This window comes from Pituophis catenifer, unplaced genomic scaffold (genome assembly GCF_029215685.1).
Source record: "Pituophis catenifer annectens isolate HBS135680 unplaced genomic scaffold, rPitCat1.0.hap2 SCAF_4, whole genome shotgun sequence".
Lineage (NCBI taxonomy): Eukaryota > Metazoa > Chordata > Lepidosauria > Squamata > Colubridae > Pituophis > Pituophis catenifer.
The window spans coordinates 115,972,594-115,991,321 of NW_027256884.1; the positions used below are offsets into that span (position 1 = coordinate 115,972,594).

Genomic DNA, 18,728 nt, shown 5'->3' on the forward strand with positions numbered 1-18,728 from the left:
TCACACTCTTTTAGGGGGGAGGAAGTGCATCTTATACTCCGAAAAATACAGTAACGTGCTTTTCTAATCAGGTTATGCACCACAGGGCTTGAATTTCTTCTGGTAACCCATGTGATGTTTCATTGTTATTTTTAATCGATTTTCAGAATGTGAGGTAGAAATCAATTTCCATTTGCTTTGAACAATTTTCCTTGTTTTTCTCTGTTATTTCTAAAGGAAGAAGTAGTTCAAGAAGACAAACTCATCATTACTGTGGGTACTATTTATTATCTCACCAACAAGGCTAATAGCCAATGGTCTCCATGACATCCATGAATTGGTCCAGCCCTTATTTTGAAGCCAGCCAAGTTGGTAGCAAATTCTACATCACCTGGTTGTAAATTCTAAGGCAAATTCCACAAAGCATGGTTAAAAAAATCCCTTTTGTCTACCCTGATTTTTCCAGAATTCAATTTCATTGTCATGACTGCTACGTGCTATGCCTAATTTGCCTTCAATCAGATGAACAGCAAAGTATTTTTAATCCCATTCTTAGTGCCCCCCCCTCTCAAAATGAACCTTGCTCAACTAAGGTGAGTGATTCATGTTTCTGAAAGAAGCAGAATGTCTATGGAGATTCTCAATCATCCAATGGTCATGGTTGTCCCACCCAAAGGCAACTGGACTTTCTTGATTTTTTTCCTTGAACTGAAGACACTTCTTGGATGAGAAGCGAAACGTTTTCAAGGGGAAAAAAAGAACAAAAAACCAAGAAAGCCAGTTGCCTTTTGGAAAATGTTGTGGCCCATTTGTGGATTGTAGCCTGTGTGGATTGTAGCTGATTCTGACAGCGAGGAGGCTGGTGTGGTGTTGCGCCAGCAGCCTGTGCAACTGGCACCCGAGTCGGACAGTGAGGAGGCTGGAGAAGATGTGGTGCCAGAGGCGGGGATTCAGCCAGGGCCTTCAGAACCTCCAGAAGCTCCTTTAAGTGAAGAGGACGAAGAGGAGGAGCCTCTTCTCGATGCACGGGCACGCAGAGCTGCCAAAAGACAGGAGTGGCTCCTCAGGAGGAGGTCTCCCCGAGAGTAAGGCTTGGGGCTAATTGGCCACTCCCTTAGCCTATTTAAGGAGGAATGCCGACTGAAGCAAGTTGTAGGGAACAACTTTAGTTCACTCTACTTCGCGTCTGGATTCTCTGCACATTGCTTCTGGGCTTTCTGCCAACCTTCGTGTAGATTGTGATTACTTTATCTTTGATTTCTTGTAGGCTGTTAAGAAAGCTTATTAACAGCCTTTGATTTTGAAAAAGACTGAGTTATTTTAGTAAATTAAGTTTTGTACAAACTTTGTGTGTGTTGTGTTCTTTGGGATCCGTAGCTGGGGCAGAACAGAAAAGCACCTTTGAGATGATAGAAACAGAAATTCCTCTTTTGCTATTCCTTACTATCCATTAGGCCAGTGTTGGCGAACCTTTTCAGCACCGAGTGCACAAACAGGAGCGCGCGTGTGTGTGCGTCACGGAACTGGAAGAGCAGCCGCCCAGTGTGCATGCGCGTGCCAGGAAGATGGTCTTCCTTTTTCTGGCACGCGCATGCGCACCGGGTGGCTGCTCTTCTGGTTTCTGGCACCCATGTGCCCATGAAGACCATCTGGCCAGTGTGCATGCATGCGCCAGAAACCAGAAAGCAGCCGCCCAATGCGCATGGAAGATGATCTTCTGGTTTCTGGTGCATGCATGCGCACTGGCCACCTGTTGTTCTGGTTTCTGGTGCGCATGCATGCGCAAAGTCCAGCTTTCCGGCATGCATGTGCGCACTGGAAACTGGAAGATCATCTGCAAATTGAGCGCTGTGCGGCTGCTCTTCCAGTTTCCAACACTCCCGTGCACATGAAGACCAGCTGGCCAGTGTGCCGGAAGTTGGAAGAGCAACGGGTAACAGCTCATGTTCCCCGAGAGATGGCTCTGTGTGCCACTTCTGGCATGTATGCCATAGGTTCGCCATCACAGCATTAGGCATTGACAACCATTAATTTCCCTTAGATCTAGAAAAATTCTTAATAACTTTTTAGCACAATCTTTTTTTTTGGACCACGTCAGGGGTGAAATGCTCCCGGTTCGGACCGGATCACCCGATCCGGTAGCTATGGCGGTGGGTGATTCAGAGAACCAGTAGCAAAAATCCCTGCGCGCCCCCCTCCCATGCCCAGCTGAGCCGCACGATCATCAGAGGCTGGCATCAGAGAGGGTCTCCTCAGGGTGCCATCGGCCAAACTATGTCAGCTGGCGACACCCAGGGGGAGGGCCTTCTCTGTGGGAGCCCCTGCCCTGTGGAATGAACTCCCCTCAGAAATTCGCAAAATCTCTGATCTCCGTGTATTTCGCTGTGCCCTCAAAACCATATTGTTCCGCCAGGCTGGGCTATCAGTGTAATGATTTTAATTGGTTTTAAATTGGGTTTTTAAATTTGGGGTTTTATAAATTAGGCCTATTATTTAATAATTTTAATTATTTTTAAATACTGTCTGTCTTTGTGTTTTTAATTAGGCTGTACACCGCCCTGAGTCCTTCAGGAGAAGGGCGGTATAGAAATAAAATTAATAAAATAATAAATAATAAATAAATTTTATTTTACTTTTAAAAGCATTTTTTCTACAACCTCTTCTGACGAAAAAATGCTTTTAAAAGTAAAAAAAAGGCCTCTGATGATTGTGCAGCTCAGCTGGGATCGTCAGAGGCTTTTCAAAGCATTTTTTTCTGCAACCTCTTGGCCGAAGAGGTGGTAAAAAAATGCTTTGAAAAGTCTCAGCTGAGTTGCCTGATCATCAGAGAGGCATTTTTAAAAAAGCCTCTCTGACGATCCCAGCTGAGTTGCCTGATCAGCAGAGGCTTTTCAAAGCATTAGAAAAAATGCTTTGAAAAGTTAAAAAAAAAAGTTGGCCATGCCCACCCAGTCACATTACCCCCCCCCACCAAGCCACGCCCACAGAACTGGTAGTAACAAATTTTACATTTCACCCCTGGACCACGTGTTTTCTGGAACTAAATCCTCTGAACCGGAACCTATTTTGACACAGTGTTCCAGAGGAAATAGGCTGGATTTGTGTCCAGATCATGCACAGTACCCTTTATACTGCTTCTGTTTCAAAGGATTGGTTTCTGTGAATTCATTGACGCTGAAATGGCCCACTGTGGAGGAAACCAGGTCAATCTGGAACATTTGTCATCATTAATTATACTTCTGATTTGTCCAAATTTATAATTTTTCATGGTGGATTACACAATATTTGAAAAGCATCGCAATTGTTAAAAACATTTCTGAAAGCACCACAAAATCAATAGTAAAACAATTAGGACAATAGTAAAATAATTAGGACAAAACATCTCATTGGAATCACGGAATATATGAAATTGTGAAGCATCTTTTAAATCATGTAATCCATCCCCTGTTCTGTGCAGGAATCCATTAGACTATCCACTTGTTGGAAGAAATGTCCATCTGGGTTCAGTTCCAAGTGAAGAGAAAGACACTGAAAACATGGAGACTGCTTGAAAAGATGGTTTAATGGTGGACAGGACCACATGGGTTTTTTTTTTTTTTTTTAATTTGATTTATATGCCGCCCTTCTCCGAAGACTCAGGGCGGCTTACAATGTGCTCAGCAATAGCCTTCATCCTTTTGTATATTTATACAAAGTCAGCTTATTGCCCCCACAAACTGGGTCCTCATTTCACCTACCTTAGAAAGGATGGAAGGCTGAGTCAACCTTGAGCCTTGGCGAGATTCGAACCCTGCAATAATTGCAGGCAGCTGGTCTTAATAAGCTTAATAACAGGGTGCCTTAAACCCCTGTACTACCAAGGCTCTTGTTTTGAGGTCCTGGGCAAAAAAGGCACATGGGTGAGAGAGAGAGAGAGAGAGAGAGAGAGAGAGAGAGAGAGAGAGAGAGAGAGAGAGAGAGAGAGAGAGAGAGAGAGAGAGAGAGAGAGAGAGATTTATACCCTCTGTTGGGCTTTGAATTTGAGCTTGTATTCTGATTGGTTGTCAGACTCCCATAGGGCCATGCAGGGATAACTTTGTAGGTTGTCTTTTGAATCCCAAATTTGGTTGAGCCTTGCTGGGTGATGCAATGTGCCATGTGGTGAGTTCTCTTGATAGATGGGTAGAGGGCTAATCCTTCCTTTGTTGGATCTTGGGTGAGGGTATTTGTTTATGAATAGACCTAGCTTTCTCTTTATCTCTTTATCTCTTAAAGGCTGACATTTGCTGTGGGGAGGGTGGGGGCTATTAAGAGTGAGTCTGCTTCCTGCCTTAAAAAAACATGTTTCTCCATTTCTCATCCAGGGAGGTATAATATTCTGCCTTTTTAATATTTCCTAGAATATTTCATTTTTCTAGAAGAGGGGTGGGTGCTAACTTCCTACACACTGAAACAGTGATAATTCTACCTCTTAATCTTGAGAGCCCACAACTGCTTTAATACATATTTAATTAACACATAGAACATGAGAAAAATCATTTTCATATTATCTTTTCTAAAACGTATCTTTGTTATATTTTTTTATTATTATTATTTTAAATGTATGTCTTCTCACTTTATAGAGTGGGCACCTCAAATCAGGCTGACTGCAAAAGAATCAAAATCACTGAGAAAATATTTTAACTTTAACCTGGGCAACCAGTTATGCCTACCCGGAAATCTCCCAAGTATTTGGTGAGTTTGCTATCTTTATGTTCCTTTTGGTTTTATTGTGTTCTGTAACTGTTTCTACTATTGCTGGGTTTTTAGGTTGCACCTTGGATGTTTTCGTGGCATTATTTATTCTATATGAGTCACTAAGAGTATTTTTTAAATTGTTTGAAATATGTGAAATAAATAAATAGTCATTGCCGTGAAAAAAATAGCCTTCTTTAATATTCCAGCCAGGATTTCAGGATAAAAGGGGAGGAGGGGGAGGGGGAGGGGGAGGAGGGGAAGAAGGAGAAGAAGAAGAAGAAGAAGAAGAAGAAGAAGAAGAAGAAGAAGAAGAAGAAGAAGAAGAAGAAGAAGAAGAAGAAGAAGAAGAAGAAGAAGAAGAAAAACAGTTTTTCCTGCTTGATCTTGATGGCAACCCCGCTCTAGTCCTTACCACAAATTTCCAGAATTTAAGAAATCTTTAATGCAGCCTTAGCCCAAAGTTGGTTGGGGAGTGGGGGGGGGGGGGTGGAGTGACATGTTTCATGTGATTTTTTTTAATCAGGAGAAATCTGGGGAGGGAAGGATGTCACTAAGAGCAGAACATGATCTGGGATTTTTTGTATGGAAGTGCTAGCATAATTGTTTTCTCATGAAAATGGGTGGAAAATTGATTTTGGATAGTTTGCTGTTAAATATCAGGGACAGGGGAGACATAGGTGAGCTGCAAGCAGAGATGTCCAGAGGTTCAAAAACAAAATCTAGATGGCTGTGATAAGCGCATGCTAACAGACAGGGCATTTTTAATGAGCATTAATTACAGGTAGTCCTTGACTTATGACCACAATGGAGCCCAAAATGTATGTTGCTAAGTGAAACATTTGTTAAGTGAATCTTGCCCCATTTTACGACCTTTCTTGCCACCGTTGTTAAGTGAATCACTGCAATTGTTAAGTTAGTCACACGGTTGTTAAGTGAATCTGGCTTCCCCATTGACTTTGCTTGTCAGAGGGTCGCAAAAGGGGATCCGATGACCCTGGGACATTGCAACCGTCATAAATATGAACCAGTTGCCAAGGGTCTGAATTATGATCACATGGTCATGGGGATGCTGCAAAAGTCGTAAGTGTGAAAATGGTCACAAGTCACTTTTTCCAATGCCGTTGCAACTTTGAATGGTCACTAAATGAACTGTTGTAAGTCGGGGACGATCTGTAAAAAGGATTAGGGCTTCCACCATGCAGTTCTGGTTGCCATCTTTTACTGTTTTGACCCATTGTCTGCAAAATGCCCTTCCTCTGTTAAATGACATAGAACATGTGCATTTTATGGCCGCTCCTGCAGGCCAATTGCACGGAAATATATTTTTAAAGTGCGGCTTGGCTCCACAAGAACCTGACAGAATTTTGCTACCGTGCCAGATGAAACACGATCGCATGCCAGCCCTTCTATCTTACTTGACAGTGGCCTTAAAATCTGCATGCCACCCTGAAATGATCTTTGTAAAGAAAAAATGCTTGATGGAATGCTTCTAAAATTAGATTTTTGATTAAGAAAAGAAAGAGACATTCTCTTCTAAAGTAGAATGGAAAAATGCTGGGAAGTAAGGATTATTGAACATGTTGCCTATGAAAACATGATTCAACAATCTCATCAGGCCTGTTTTAGAAAACAAAATGTGCCTTGGCAAAATATTGGTGTCATTCAAATACATGTTGTGAGTTTAATTGTGGGTTTAATCATTTTATCAGGTAAAATGGGGTTGCACTACACATACTCTAATGTGCATGTATACGTCTTGCAATGCACACGTATTCCATTGAAACGTACACATATTCTAATAAGCATGAGCACATATTTATGAGTGCATTTCCACAACGTTTAATTATAATACAAATGCAAGCTTAAGTAGAAACAGAGCAAGCATTCATCTTAATAAATCTTAAGTAAACAAATACGCATGTTGGCAATTATTTAAACAGAATCAGTTCTGCCCGCATTAAAAGCCTAATAAGGGGGATGAGAAGCAGATTTCCTCTGAAATTTAAAAGATGAAAAGAAGCAATTTAAAAATGATTAATAGCGCCATTAGCATGAAACCGAGAAAACCAAATTTGGGTGGAATTTGAGGTTTTGTTAATAGGGCCATTTGCTTTTAAAGTTTTGAAGCAGCCTTCTCCTATTTATGCCTCTCGTATGTATTTCAATTCTCAGAATTCATGGATGTCAGTCAGGTTGGGAAAGGCTGATTTACAATCTCTGCAGCCCCGAAGACTGTAAATCAAGTCTTCTCAAACTTGGCAACTTTTAAGATGGGTGGATTTCAACAACTACCCTATATTTACCAAGTAGAAATGATCCTCTCTTCGAAAAAGGCTATTTCCTAGGCCTGTGATAGCGAGCCTATGGCACGCATGCCACAGGTGGCACGCAGATCCCTCTCTGTGGGCATGCCAGCTGTCGCCCCAGCTCAGTTCCACCACGCATGTGCGTGTGCCTCCCGCCAGCCAGCTGGTCTTCGGGTCTTTGCCAGACATGCATAGGGGACGGGGCCTTCCCCAATCTCCACAGGTTCGTCCCAGCACGCCCTACCCAGGGGTGGGTTCTAAATTTTTTTACTACCGGTTCTGTGGGCGTGGCTTATTTTGTGGGCGTGGCTTGATGGTCATGTGACAATTCTTTAGGATTTAGCAGAGGTTCTGGTCTACCAGGCTTTTAACTGCTTGCAGAGCCGTACCGGTCTACTCATTTGTTTTTGGAGACACCGGTCTATCCATTTGTTTTTGGAGGCACCGGTCTACTCATTTGTTTTTGGAGGCACCGGTCTACCCATTTGTTTTTGGAGACACCGGTCTATCCATTTGTTTTTGGAGGCACCGGTCTACTCATTTGTTTTTGGAGGCACCGGTCTACCCATTTGTTTTTGGAGGCACCGGTCTACTCATTTGTTTTTGGAGGCACCGGTCTACCCATTTGTTTTTGGAGGCACCAGTCTACTCATTTGTTTTTGGAGGCACCGATCTACCACCACACTGCCTTTTAACACTGATCAGCTGTAGGGTGGCCCTTTGAAGCCCCACGGCAAGAGTTTAAACAGTTTTTTTCCTTATAGCCCATCAGCTGGGACTCAGGAGGCAGCAATAGATTGGGGGTGGGGCCAAATGAAAGGTAAGAATAACGCGGGGGGGCGGGGGAAAGAACCGGTTCAGTGATGTCATATCGTCACCGCTACCAGTTCAGCAGAACCGGGCCGAACCGGGAGGAACCCACCACTGGCCCTACCTTTCTCCTCCATTTCTGCTGCTTGCAGCAACCTGGAAACCAAAACGGGGCGCAGGGGCACCGGAAGAAGTCCCCCCGCACCCCGTTTTAGGCCTGGAAAACCTCCTGCACCAATCTGGAAGCCAAAATAGGGTGCGGGGGGGGCAGGGCGCATGCGAGGGGATGTGCACACATGCACAGGGGATGCGCACGCATTCATGGGGATGTGCATGCATGCGCGGGGATGCTCACATTTATTTTGAGGGTTCGGGCACATGTGCGTGCATTCGTGCATGCGTGCACATGTTTTGGGCACTCGGCACCAAAAAGGTTAACCATCACTGTCCTAGGCAGATAGTCTGTAAATGACTTATGACCGTTCATTTAGTACAAAATTACAACGGCACTGAAAAAAACTGACTTACGACTGACTTTTTCACACTTACCACCGTTGCAGCCTTCCCACGGTCAAAATTCAGCCGCTTGGCAACTGACTCATATTTATGACGGTTGCCGTGTCCCAGGGTCACGTGATCACCTTTTGCAAATTTCTGACCAGCAAAGTCAATCGTGAAGCCAGATTCATCTAACAACGGTGGTACTAACTTAACAACTGCAGTGATTCACTGAACACCTGTGTTGAGAAACATCGTAAAATAGGGCAAAATTCACTTAGCAACTGTCTTGCTTAGCAACAGAATTTCTGGGCTCAACTGTGGTCATACTGTAAGTCGAGGACTACCGGTACTAGCTGAATATCTGCGGAAGGCAGGGACTGAGGCAGTGAATGGTCTCACGTGTAGGAGATGACCAGGCTGAGTAACTGGTAGAGTCTCCCAATTTTAGATTCCTTACCTTCAACAGCACTGCTGACAAAGGACAATTGCTTCACTTCCATGAAGTAGGGTGGACTTGGCAAGGCTTTCTTCGTGTCTGGAATGATGCGTCATTTGAGTGACAGGTCCCAACTGCTCCCTGTGAACTGTCAGGCGAGCTGGCTCTGGAGTCTAGCAATAGTCTGGATCTAAAAGTAGCCTGGCTGATGGGACACAGAACAGGAAACAATAATAAATTTGGAAGGGACCTTGCAGGTTATCTAGTCCCACCCCCTGCTCACGCAGGAGACCTATACTAGGGATTCGAACCACTGAACGGCCAACCTTTCTAATCGACAAGTTCAGTGTCTTAGCCACTGAGCCACTTAGCCAGTGAGACATCATGAGACTTGGTGGGCAGCATTAGAATAGGGACTGAGAAGAATTCTCTTCCACTTCATTATAGATCCCTTCCCTCAGGGTGAAATCCAGCAGGTTCTGACAGGTTCTAGAGAACTGGTAGCGGAAAGTTTGAGTAGTTTGGAGAACCGGCAAATACCATCTCTGGCTGGCCCCAGAGTGGGGTGGGAATGGAGATTATTCAATATCCTTCCCCCAGGAGTGGGGAGGGAATGGAGATTTTGCAATATCCTTCCCCCAGGAGAGGGGAGGGAATGGAGATTATGCAATATCCTTCCCCCAGGAGTGGGGAGGGAATGGAGATTTTGTACTATCCTTCCCCTGGAGTGGGGTGGGAATGGAGATTTTGCAGTATCCTTCCCCTGCCAGGCCCACCAAGCCACGCCCACCAAGCCACACCATGCCCACCAAGCCACGCCCACAGAACTGGTAGTAAAAAAATTGAATTCCACCACTGCCTTCCCTGCACCTGCAACCTGGGCAGCTGAGCTACAGGTAGTCTTTGATGTACAATCATTCGTTTAATGACCGTTCAAAGGTTACATTGGCATTGAAAAAAGTGACTTATGACCACCAGGAACTGTGGTGCAGCAGTGGTGAGAATGCATTATTGCAGGCTGACTCTGCCCACTACCAAGAGTTCGATCTTGACCCATTCAAGGTTGACTCAGCCTTCCATCCTTCCGAGGTCGGTAAAATGAGGACTCAGATTTTTTGGGGGGCAATATGGTGACTCTGTAAACCATTTAAAGATGGCTGTAAAGCACTATGAAGTGGCATATAAATTGAAGTGCTATTGCTGTCACTATTTTTCACACATACTGTATGACTGTTGCAGCATCCCCATGGTCATGTGATCAAAATTTGGCCACTTGGCAAATGGCAGGTATTGATGAAAGTTGTACTGTGCTGGGTTCATGGGATCACCCTTTGTAACCTTCCCGGCCATCTTCCCACAAGCAAAGTCCGTGGTGAAAGCCAGATTCAATTAACAACTACATGGTACGCATAAGCAGTGCAGTGATTCATTTAACAACTGTGGCAAAAAAAGGTTGCAAAATGGGGCAAAACTCACTTTACCACTGTCATGCTTAGCAACCGAAATCTGATGCTCAATTGTGGTCATAAGTAGAGGTCTACCTCTATTTATAGACCCAGGGGTGGGATTCAGCAGGTTCGGACCGATTCGGGTGAACCGGATGCTAATTTTACATCTGGTTTGCCGAACCGGTAGTTTCAAGGACTGGCTTGACCGCCTACAGATTGCAAGGATCATTGGGTTTCTTCATCTGGAAGAGATTGGATAACCATTTGTGTGAAATGCTATAGGGATTCCTTCCTAAGCAAGGGGTTAGACTAGAAGACCTCCAATGTCCCTTCCAACTCTGCTGTTCTGTTTTCTGTTCTGTTCTGTTCTGTTCTGTTCCGTTCCGTTCCGTTCCGTTCTACTCTACTCTACTCTACTCTACTCTACTCTACTCTACTCTACTCTACCCTACCCTACCCTACCCTACTCTATTCTATTCTTCGACCTGTCAGTCAATGCAGAGCAAGAGTGATGTGAAGGAAGGAACAATTGACCCCACTTGGACTTACCACTACCAAAGCATGGCAAGGGGAGCAGTCAGGGGTGAAATCTACTTACCTTCCCTACCAGTTCAGAAGCACGCATGTCACATGTGGTTTTGGACCCTCTGCGCATGTGCAAAGCCTTCTGCGCATGCGCAGAGGGTCAAAGACAGGTTACTTCCTGGTTAAAACCAGGAAATAATGACCTCCAGGCGGATGGGCGGAGCTTCGCGCTGCTGCCGCCGCTACCGCTTCACCAAACCACATGCCACCGCCGCTACCAGTTCTCCCAAACCGGTGTGAACCAATAGCATTTCACCCCTGGGGGCAGTGCCCAGCAGCATCAACCCATGGAGTATGCAAAATGTGGCTTTGGATTAATGATTTGGTAGTTCAGCCTTTAACAGCATCTCTAGTAAGTAAAGGTATCTTCTTTGTTTGAGCTGAAGTACTCCTCACACATATTCCTCTCTGTAGAAAATTACCTCCGAATGAAATTGGCTGCTGGGTTCTGGTGGTTACTGTCCTACCTCTATTTGCTCCTCTTCCCATGGTTTTTGTACACAGTGAGGCTGTCCATGGAGAATACCACAATAAGCTCTAGCACCATGATTTCTGAGAGTTGAAGTCCACACCTCTTAAAGTTGCCAGGGTTGAGAAATGCAGGTGGTCCTCCACTTACAACAGTTTGTTTAGTGACAGTTCACGGTTACAACGGCACTGAAAAAAGTGACTTACGACCATTTTTTACATTTATGACCTATACAGCATCCCCATGGTCATCTAATCCAAATTCAGGTGCTGGACAACTGACTCATATTTATGATGGTTGCATTGTCCTGGGGCCTCCTTTGCAACCTTCTGACAAGCAAAGGTAATACGGAAGCCAGATTCACTTAACAACTGGGTTACTAACTTATCAACTGCAGTGATTCACTTAACATTTATTGTGTGTGTGCGTGTGCGTGTGCGTGTATGTATATACACCAGAGGTGGGTTTCAGCAGCTTCTGACCTGTTCTGGAGAACTGGTAGTGGAAATTTTGAGTAGTTCGGAGAACTGGTAAATACCACCTCTGACTGGCCCCGCCCCCATCTTTCTCTGCCTCCCAAATCCCAGCTGATTGGGAGGAATTGGGGATTTTGCAGTATCCTTCCCCTGCCACGCCCACCAAGCCATGCCACGCCACGCCCACCAAGCCACACCCACAGAACCGGTAGTAAAAAATTTTGAAAACCACTGATATACACCCATACCCACACTAGGGGTAGGTTCTACTTACCTTTACTACCGGTTCGCAGTGAGGTCGCACACACGCTCTTCTGCACATGCGCAGAAGCGTTTTGATGATGTCGGGGTCGGTGGGTGGGGCCTCCCGCCGGTTTTACTACCAGTTCTATAGAACCGGTGCGAACCTGGGGCAATCCACCACTGACCCACACCCACAATATATACAGGATATATACAGGATATATCTATATCTATATCTATATCTATATCTATATCTATATCTATATCTATATCTATATCTATATATCTCTATCTCTATCTCTATCTCTATCGCTATACCTATCTCTATCTACCTGCCTGCCTGCTTGCCTGCCTATCTATCTATCTATCTATCTATCTATCTATCTATCATCTATCCATCCATCTATCCATCCATCATCTCTCTCTCTCTCTCCTATCTATCTATCTATCTATCTATCTATCTATCATCCATCCATCATATCTCTCTCTCTCTCTCTCTCTCTCTCTCTCTCTCCTATCTATCTATTTATCTATCTATCTATTCCTGTAAGCCGCCTTTAGTCGCCATGTGCAAATAGGCGGCAATAGAAATTTCCTAAAATGAATAAAATACATTAAAAAAAAAAAACTGTGGCAAGAAAGATGGTAAAATGGGGGCAAAACTCACTTAGCAAATGTCTCACTTAACAACAGAAACATTGGGCTCAGTTGCGGTCATAAAGGCTACCTACTGGTTTAGGCTTAAAGCTGGAGACCACAAGAAGGCTCTGTTATGGGGACACACCTGAAAAAAAGGTAGCTGTGGCACGTCAGGTGTGAGTAAGGTTGATGTACTACATTATAGGTTCTCCTGACCTTTCTAAGCCCTGTGCTTTGGGGGACGGACAGAAAGAAAGAGCGGGGCAATCCCCAAGGGGACGGACGGACGGACACACACACACACACACACACACACACACACTGCCTGATTGCTTCATCTATCTGCTACCAGTGATGGGTCACTCTCTCTCCTCACTTTTCTCACTCCGTTGATCCATCTCAGGACCAGCGAGAGCAGCAGCGACGCCCAGAGGGTTGTGGGTTGTGAGGGTTGCGGAGTCCGAGGGTTGTGAGACTCTCCGCCCCCTGCTCCCTGCAGATGTGCACCTTGGAATTATCCATCCCTTATGCCAGTGTTTCTCAACCTTGGAGGCTTGAAGATGGGTGGACTTCAACTCCCAGAATCCCCCAGCCAGCAGCGCTGGCTGGGGGATTCTGGGAGTTGAAGTCCACCCATCTTCAAGCCTCCAAGGTTGAGAAACACTGCCCTATTGCCTTTTTGACTTTGCTAAAGTTGCAGCCTGGGTCCCTCCTCCTCCTCCTCCTCCTCCTCCTCCTCCCAAATCTGGAAAGGGGGAAAAAGAGAGAGAGAGAGAGAGAGAGAGAGAGAGAGATGCAAAGAAGGGGAGACGTGGCTAGCGATTAGAGGCGGTGGAAAGCATCAGAGCAAAGAGGAGGAGCCGAAGGGCGCCCGGCCAGTAGGGTTGGGCCCCACCGCCTCGGTTCCTAAATTCCGCCGTGAGCAGGAATTGGCCGCCAGGGGGCAGCGCAGAGCTCGGGTTTCGGATTCAGGCGGGCAGGTTGGTTCGACTTCCCCACTTCTCGCTTTAGCATTACAATCCGGCGCTCATCCTGGACAGGACAGCGAGAAGTCGGGACGGCTTTCTGCAGCCGCCTGGGGGACCGAGAGGTGGCCGACCTGAGACCTGGAGGAAGCGCCTCCGCCGTTTCTCGCAAGAAGAGCCGCCGTGGCAGGACGGGACGGGCGGAATCCTTAAAGGAGAAAAAAGTTTGCAACCGCCGTCGAGTTCGAGAGCGCTGATCCAGCACCGCCACGCAGGTGCATTATTTTTTTTTCCCCCCCTCCTTTTCCTGGGAAAGCAAAGCAGGTGCGGCCCCCGAAACCTCCTTCCGAGGGGTCTGCGGGACTTTTCTGCACCCGGGACGGGCTGATTCTTGGGAAACGGACCTCAGCCAGCCTTGGCATGGAGCGGCGGCGGCGAACCAAGCGCGCGTGAAGCCTTTCGGATCCAGCCACTTTCTTCCACGTGAAACGCGATCCCGAGTGGAGTTAGCCGAGCAACCAGGCCTGTCCAGCCGGAGCACCCCTCCCCTCCTCTCCAGCCCCCCCCCACACCCAGCTCCAGGAGGAAGCAACCCCCCCCACCCCCCCGTTGGTTCCGAGGATGTGACCAACCGAAGGATTTGGATGTCCAGGGTGCAGAGGCTGCGCCCCGCCCGTCCCGTCCAGCTTTAGGTCTACTCAGGTGCGCCTTCCGTGAAATTTTCGGGGTGTGCCAGGGAAGATGAAAGCCAAGGGAGTGACCAGGGAGCCCTCGGCTGCCTCCACCTCTTCCACCCAGGATGGGTCAATCCTCCTGGTACCTCCTCACCCATCGGATCGGGATCCTTTCGTTGGAAGGGAGAGGGTCGAGGCCATCGATCTGACCCTGGACGGCCTTCTGTATGCCAGAAGCAGCGAAGACGAGGAGGACGAGGAAGACGAGGAGGAGGAGGACGACGACGACGAGGAAGACCAGGGAGAGGAAGAAAACTCATGTCTCAAGGCAGGAGACCAGCTCACGGCCTCTTCCTTGACCCAGGAAAGTTCGGGCTTGCCGTCGGGCAAAGATGCCCTGGACCGAGTTCTGGATACTTTTCTGACCTCGGCTTCCAGCCACACGGACAGCCCTTCGGCGGCTTGGTCGTCTTTCTTCGGCTCGGAGATCCCGGACTTGTCCTCTGGGCTCCCCACCCGCCGCTCCCTCGACGGCAAAGAAGAGGGCGCGCCCGCCGCCGCCGACGCCGCTTCCCTCCTGCCGCCGCCGCCTCCTCCGCCTCTTTCGCCCCCGGCCGCCGCCTCTCCTTCCCTTTGGAAGGCGGCTAAAGATGCGGAGGGAGCTCCTTTTAAGAGCCCGAGGGGCAGGGCTCCAGCCCCCGGAGCCTCCACGCTGCCTAAAGGAGGGCAGCAGCAGCAGCCTTGCTCGGCGGAGGAAGACCTGGTGCCCGGGCTTGGCCACGCGGTAGTAGAGCCTCCCTCCCCTTCCCCTTCTTGCAAACTCCTGGCGGTTTCGGGGCGCTCCTCCCTGGCCGCCCCCTCGGCCTGCCCCGAATTTCTCAACGTGCCCATCCTGCCTCTCAACCCGGCTTACTTAGCCGCCCGGACGCGGCAGCTGCTGGACGTGGAAGAGTGCCAGGACTGGAGCCCCTTCTGCGGGCACCCCAACGCCGCTTCCTCGCCCGCCTCCTGCAACCTCCAGGACTTCTCCGGCTTCGTCTACCCGCCCAAAGACGGGCACCAGCCGCCGCCGCCGCCGCCGCTTTACCTCTTGGGCACCGGCGGGGACTTTCAGCCCAGCTTCAAGATCAAAGAGGAGAGCCTCGCGGCGGCCGTGGCCAAAAACAGCAGCGAAGGCGGAGGGCATTTGGGGCCCGGGACTTTAACGGCCGCCCCGGGGCCTTGCCCGGACTACGCTCCGCCGATCGCCGCCCCTTCGCTGCCCAAGAATACTAGCATGAGCAGCCTAGAAGCCGCCGCCACGACCTCCGCCCCGTCCTCCACCCTGGAGTGCGTCCTCTACAAGGCGGAGGTGGCTGCAGCCACGGCCGGCGCCCTCCCGGCCTCATACGGACCAGCGCCTTACAAAGCCTCCGCCAGCTCCATAACGCAGAGGGAGGCTCTTGCTTTGCCCTCTACCTCGGCCGCCCCGCCTCAAGCCCTGTACCAGCCGCTCGGCTTCCACGGCCAGCAGCCGTTTTATTCGCCTTACCTGGGCTATATAAGGTAAGTGGGCTTCTTCAGTCACCTTGGCTCAAAGAGGTTTCCGTGAATTATTATATGATCATACAACTCTCCTCCCCCCCCACCCGAAGATGCCCTGTCAGTATGACTGACACCTGTCAAGTTTGTTTATTTATTTATTTATTTATTTATTTATTTATTTATTTATTTGTTTGTTTGTTTATTTGTTTATTTGTTTATTAGTTTATTAGTTTATTAGTTTATTAGTTTATTAGTTTATTTATTTATTTGTTGGTTCGATTTATATGCCGCCCTTTTCCGGAGACTCAGGGCGGCTTACAATGCGTTAAAAGCAATAGCCTTCATACTTTTGTATGTACCTGCTTAGTAGGGCTTGGTAAGTTATGGGAGAACCCTAAACGAAGAATATTTAGCAGGGTCATTCTGCCCAGTGGAAGTTTCTTTTAATTCCATGTGTTATCAGTATGTGGGAAAGATACTAATGAGACTCCTCAAACTCTATAATTAGCAGAATAACAGAGTTGGAAGGGGACTTGGAGATCTTCTAGTCCAGCCTCCTGCTCATGCAGGAGACCCTATACCATTTTAAGACAGATGACTGTCCAAACTCTTCTTAAAAGCCTCCAGTGTTGGAGCACCCATAACTTCTGAAAGCAAGTTAATCTTAATTAATAGAATAACAGAGTTGGAAGGGACTTTGGAGGTCTTCTAGTCCAACCCCCTGCTTAGGCAGGAAACCCTACACCACTTCAGACAAATGGTTATCCAATCTCTTCTTAAAAACTTCCAGTGTTGGAGCATTTACAACTTCTGGAAGTAAGTTGTTCCACTGATTAATTGTTCTAACTGTCAGGAAATTTCTCCTTAGTTCTAGGTTGCTTCTTTCCTGGATTAAGTTTAAGTTTAAGTTTATTACAATTTATATGCCGTCCTTCTCCCGAAGGACTCGGGGTGGCTCACAGCAATAAAATCACAATAAAAACAACAATAATAAATAGATTAGTTTCCACCCATTACTTCTTCTTTTTTTTTTTGAAAAAGTTTTATTTTAGATGAAAAATAAAAAAACAAAAAAAAAGCACAACAACAACATAAAAATATCATCCTTACAAACAATTATAGACAGCATCTCAATCGGTTGAAATCATTTCGTGCTTACAATTCTCCAGATTTCCACCCATTACTTCTTGACCTGCCCTCAGGTGCTTTGGAGAATATTGGGATATCTTTGGTCTGGATTCATCCATTCCCCCTTGCCCCTTGTCACTTTTGAACCCTAGCAGCTACTGGAAGTCAGTTTTTCCTACAGCTAGAAAGAATATGGATCTATCAGGGTAGTCGGTAAGAGTTGAAAATAACTTAAGGCAGAGGTCTTCAAACTTGGCAGCTTTAAGACTTGTGGACTTCAACTCCCAGAATTCTCCAGCCAGCTATGCTGAGAGTTGAAGTCCACAAGTCTTAAAGCTGCCAAGTTTGAAGACCCCTGCCTTAAGGGTGCATCATTATCATTAATCAGAAATAATACAATTGGTAAATTGTGTGTGTGGAACGCTTTGTGATGTGTGAAGAGGCAGTTTTTTTAAAAAAATTGGCAAATCTGTGAACAAAGCCAGAAGAATCCAGCTCTTTCACCACTGCATGTCTGTGCACACACACATTGCAACACTCCAATATCAGAATAGTTTAAAAATAGCTTAAAAAAAAAAAAACAGTGGCTAGTTTTTCATCAGGGTCAGCTTGACTTTTGGTGGGCATTTCCACAGGGTGTCCTTGGCAAAATTTACACTGCCTTCTTTTAGAGGTTTATCAACTTTCCAGTCCAGCTTTCATCTTTTCCTAGTGGTGTCCCACCCTTACGAGATCTAACTGTGCTTAGTTCATTGATTTATTTTATTCATTAGAGTTGCATCCCACCTTCATTACTTTATAAGTAACTCAAGATGGCAAACATACCTAATACTCCTTCCTATTTGCCCCAATGACAACAACTTGTGAGGTGGGTTGGGCTGAGAGAGAGTGAATGACCCAAAATCTCTCAGGTGGCTTTCATGCCCAAGGCGGGACTAGAACTCACAATCTCCTGGCTTCTAACTCAACCCCTACCAGGACTTTACTTCTCTAGAAAATCAGACAGAATCTGCTCAATACTGCCATCTGCTGTGACTGTACTGCATTCTCCTGTTAGACTGTTGTAATTTTACTAGAACGTCTTATCTCCCAATTAATGTTCCTTGCATGGTTTTCCATTAATGTTGGACTACAAATCCCATCTTCCCTGTTCTGGGAAATTAGAGAAGTTGTCATCTGTCACCCCTTGAAAGATGCCAGGTTGGAGAAGGTTGGTAAAATATTAAAGCTGTTCAGTGGAGCAGGACTAGTTGAGAGCTATAAAGCATTATTAAAGTGTGGATCATAATAAGCCCTTTGGTTTTTCCACTTGAGTATATTCCAAATGGTCTTTTCCCGTTTCGCAGAATTCTCAAACATTTAGTTCCAACTTATCTGGAGAGCTTCAGGTTGAAGAAAGGGGCTGCCACAAAGACGAGGGTGTCAACAGAAGGCAAGACAAGAAACAATGGATGGAAACTAACCATCTAAGAACTAAGGAGAAACTTCCTAACAGGGAGAACAATTAACTAGTGAAATGGCTTGCCTTCAGAAATTGTGGGTGCTGCATCACTGGAGGCTTTCAAGAAGAAACTGGACAGCCATAGAATAGAATAGAATAGAATAGAATAGAATAGAATAGAATAGAATAGAATAGAATAGAATAGAATAGAATAGAATAGAATAGAATAGAATTTTTTATTGGCCAAGTGTGATTGGACACACAAGGAATTTGTCTTGGGGCATATGTTTTCAGTTACATAAGGGAAGATACATTCATAATAATAATAATAACTTTATTGTCATTGTACGTGTATACACAGTATACCCATACAACGAAATTCACTTAA

General features: G+C 46.3%; 1 protein-coding gene across 2 annotated transcripts in view; it reads left to right on the forward strand.

The window, feature by feature from the left end:
* The first annotated feature begins 14,286 nt into the window (after positions 1 to 14,286).
* PGR (progesterone receptor) overlaps positions 14,287 to 18,728 on the forward strand; it is a 99,548-nt gene continuing 95,106 nt past the window's right edge. For both annotated transcript variants that reach the window (XM_070942887.1, XM_070942888.1), the window contains exon 1: positions 14,287 to 15,792. In XM_070942887.1, coding sequence (XP_070798988.1) covers positions 14,315 to 15,792 — 1,478 coding nt within the window. In that variant the 5' untranslated portion in view covers positions 14,287 to 14,314. The remainder of the gene's footprint in view (positions 15,793 to 18,728) is intronic.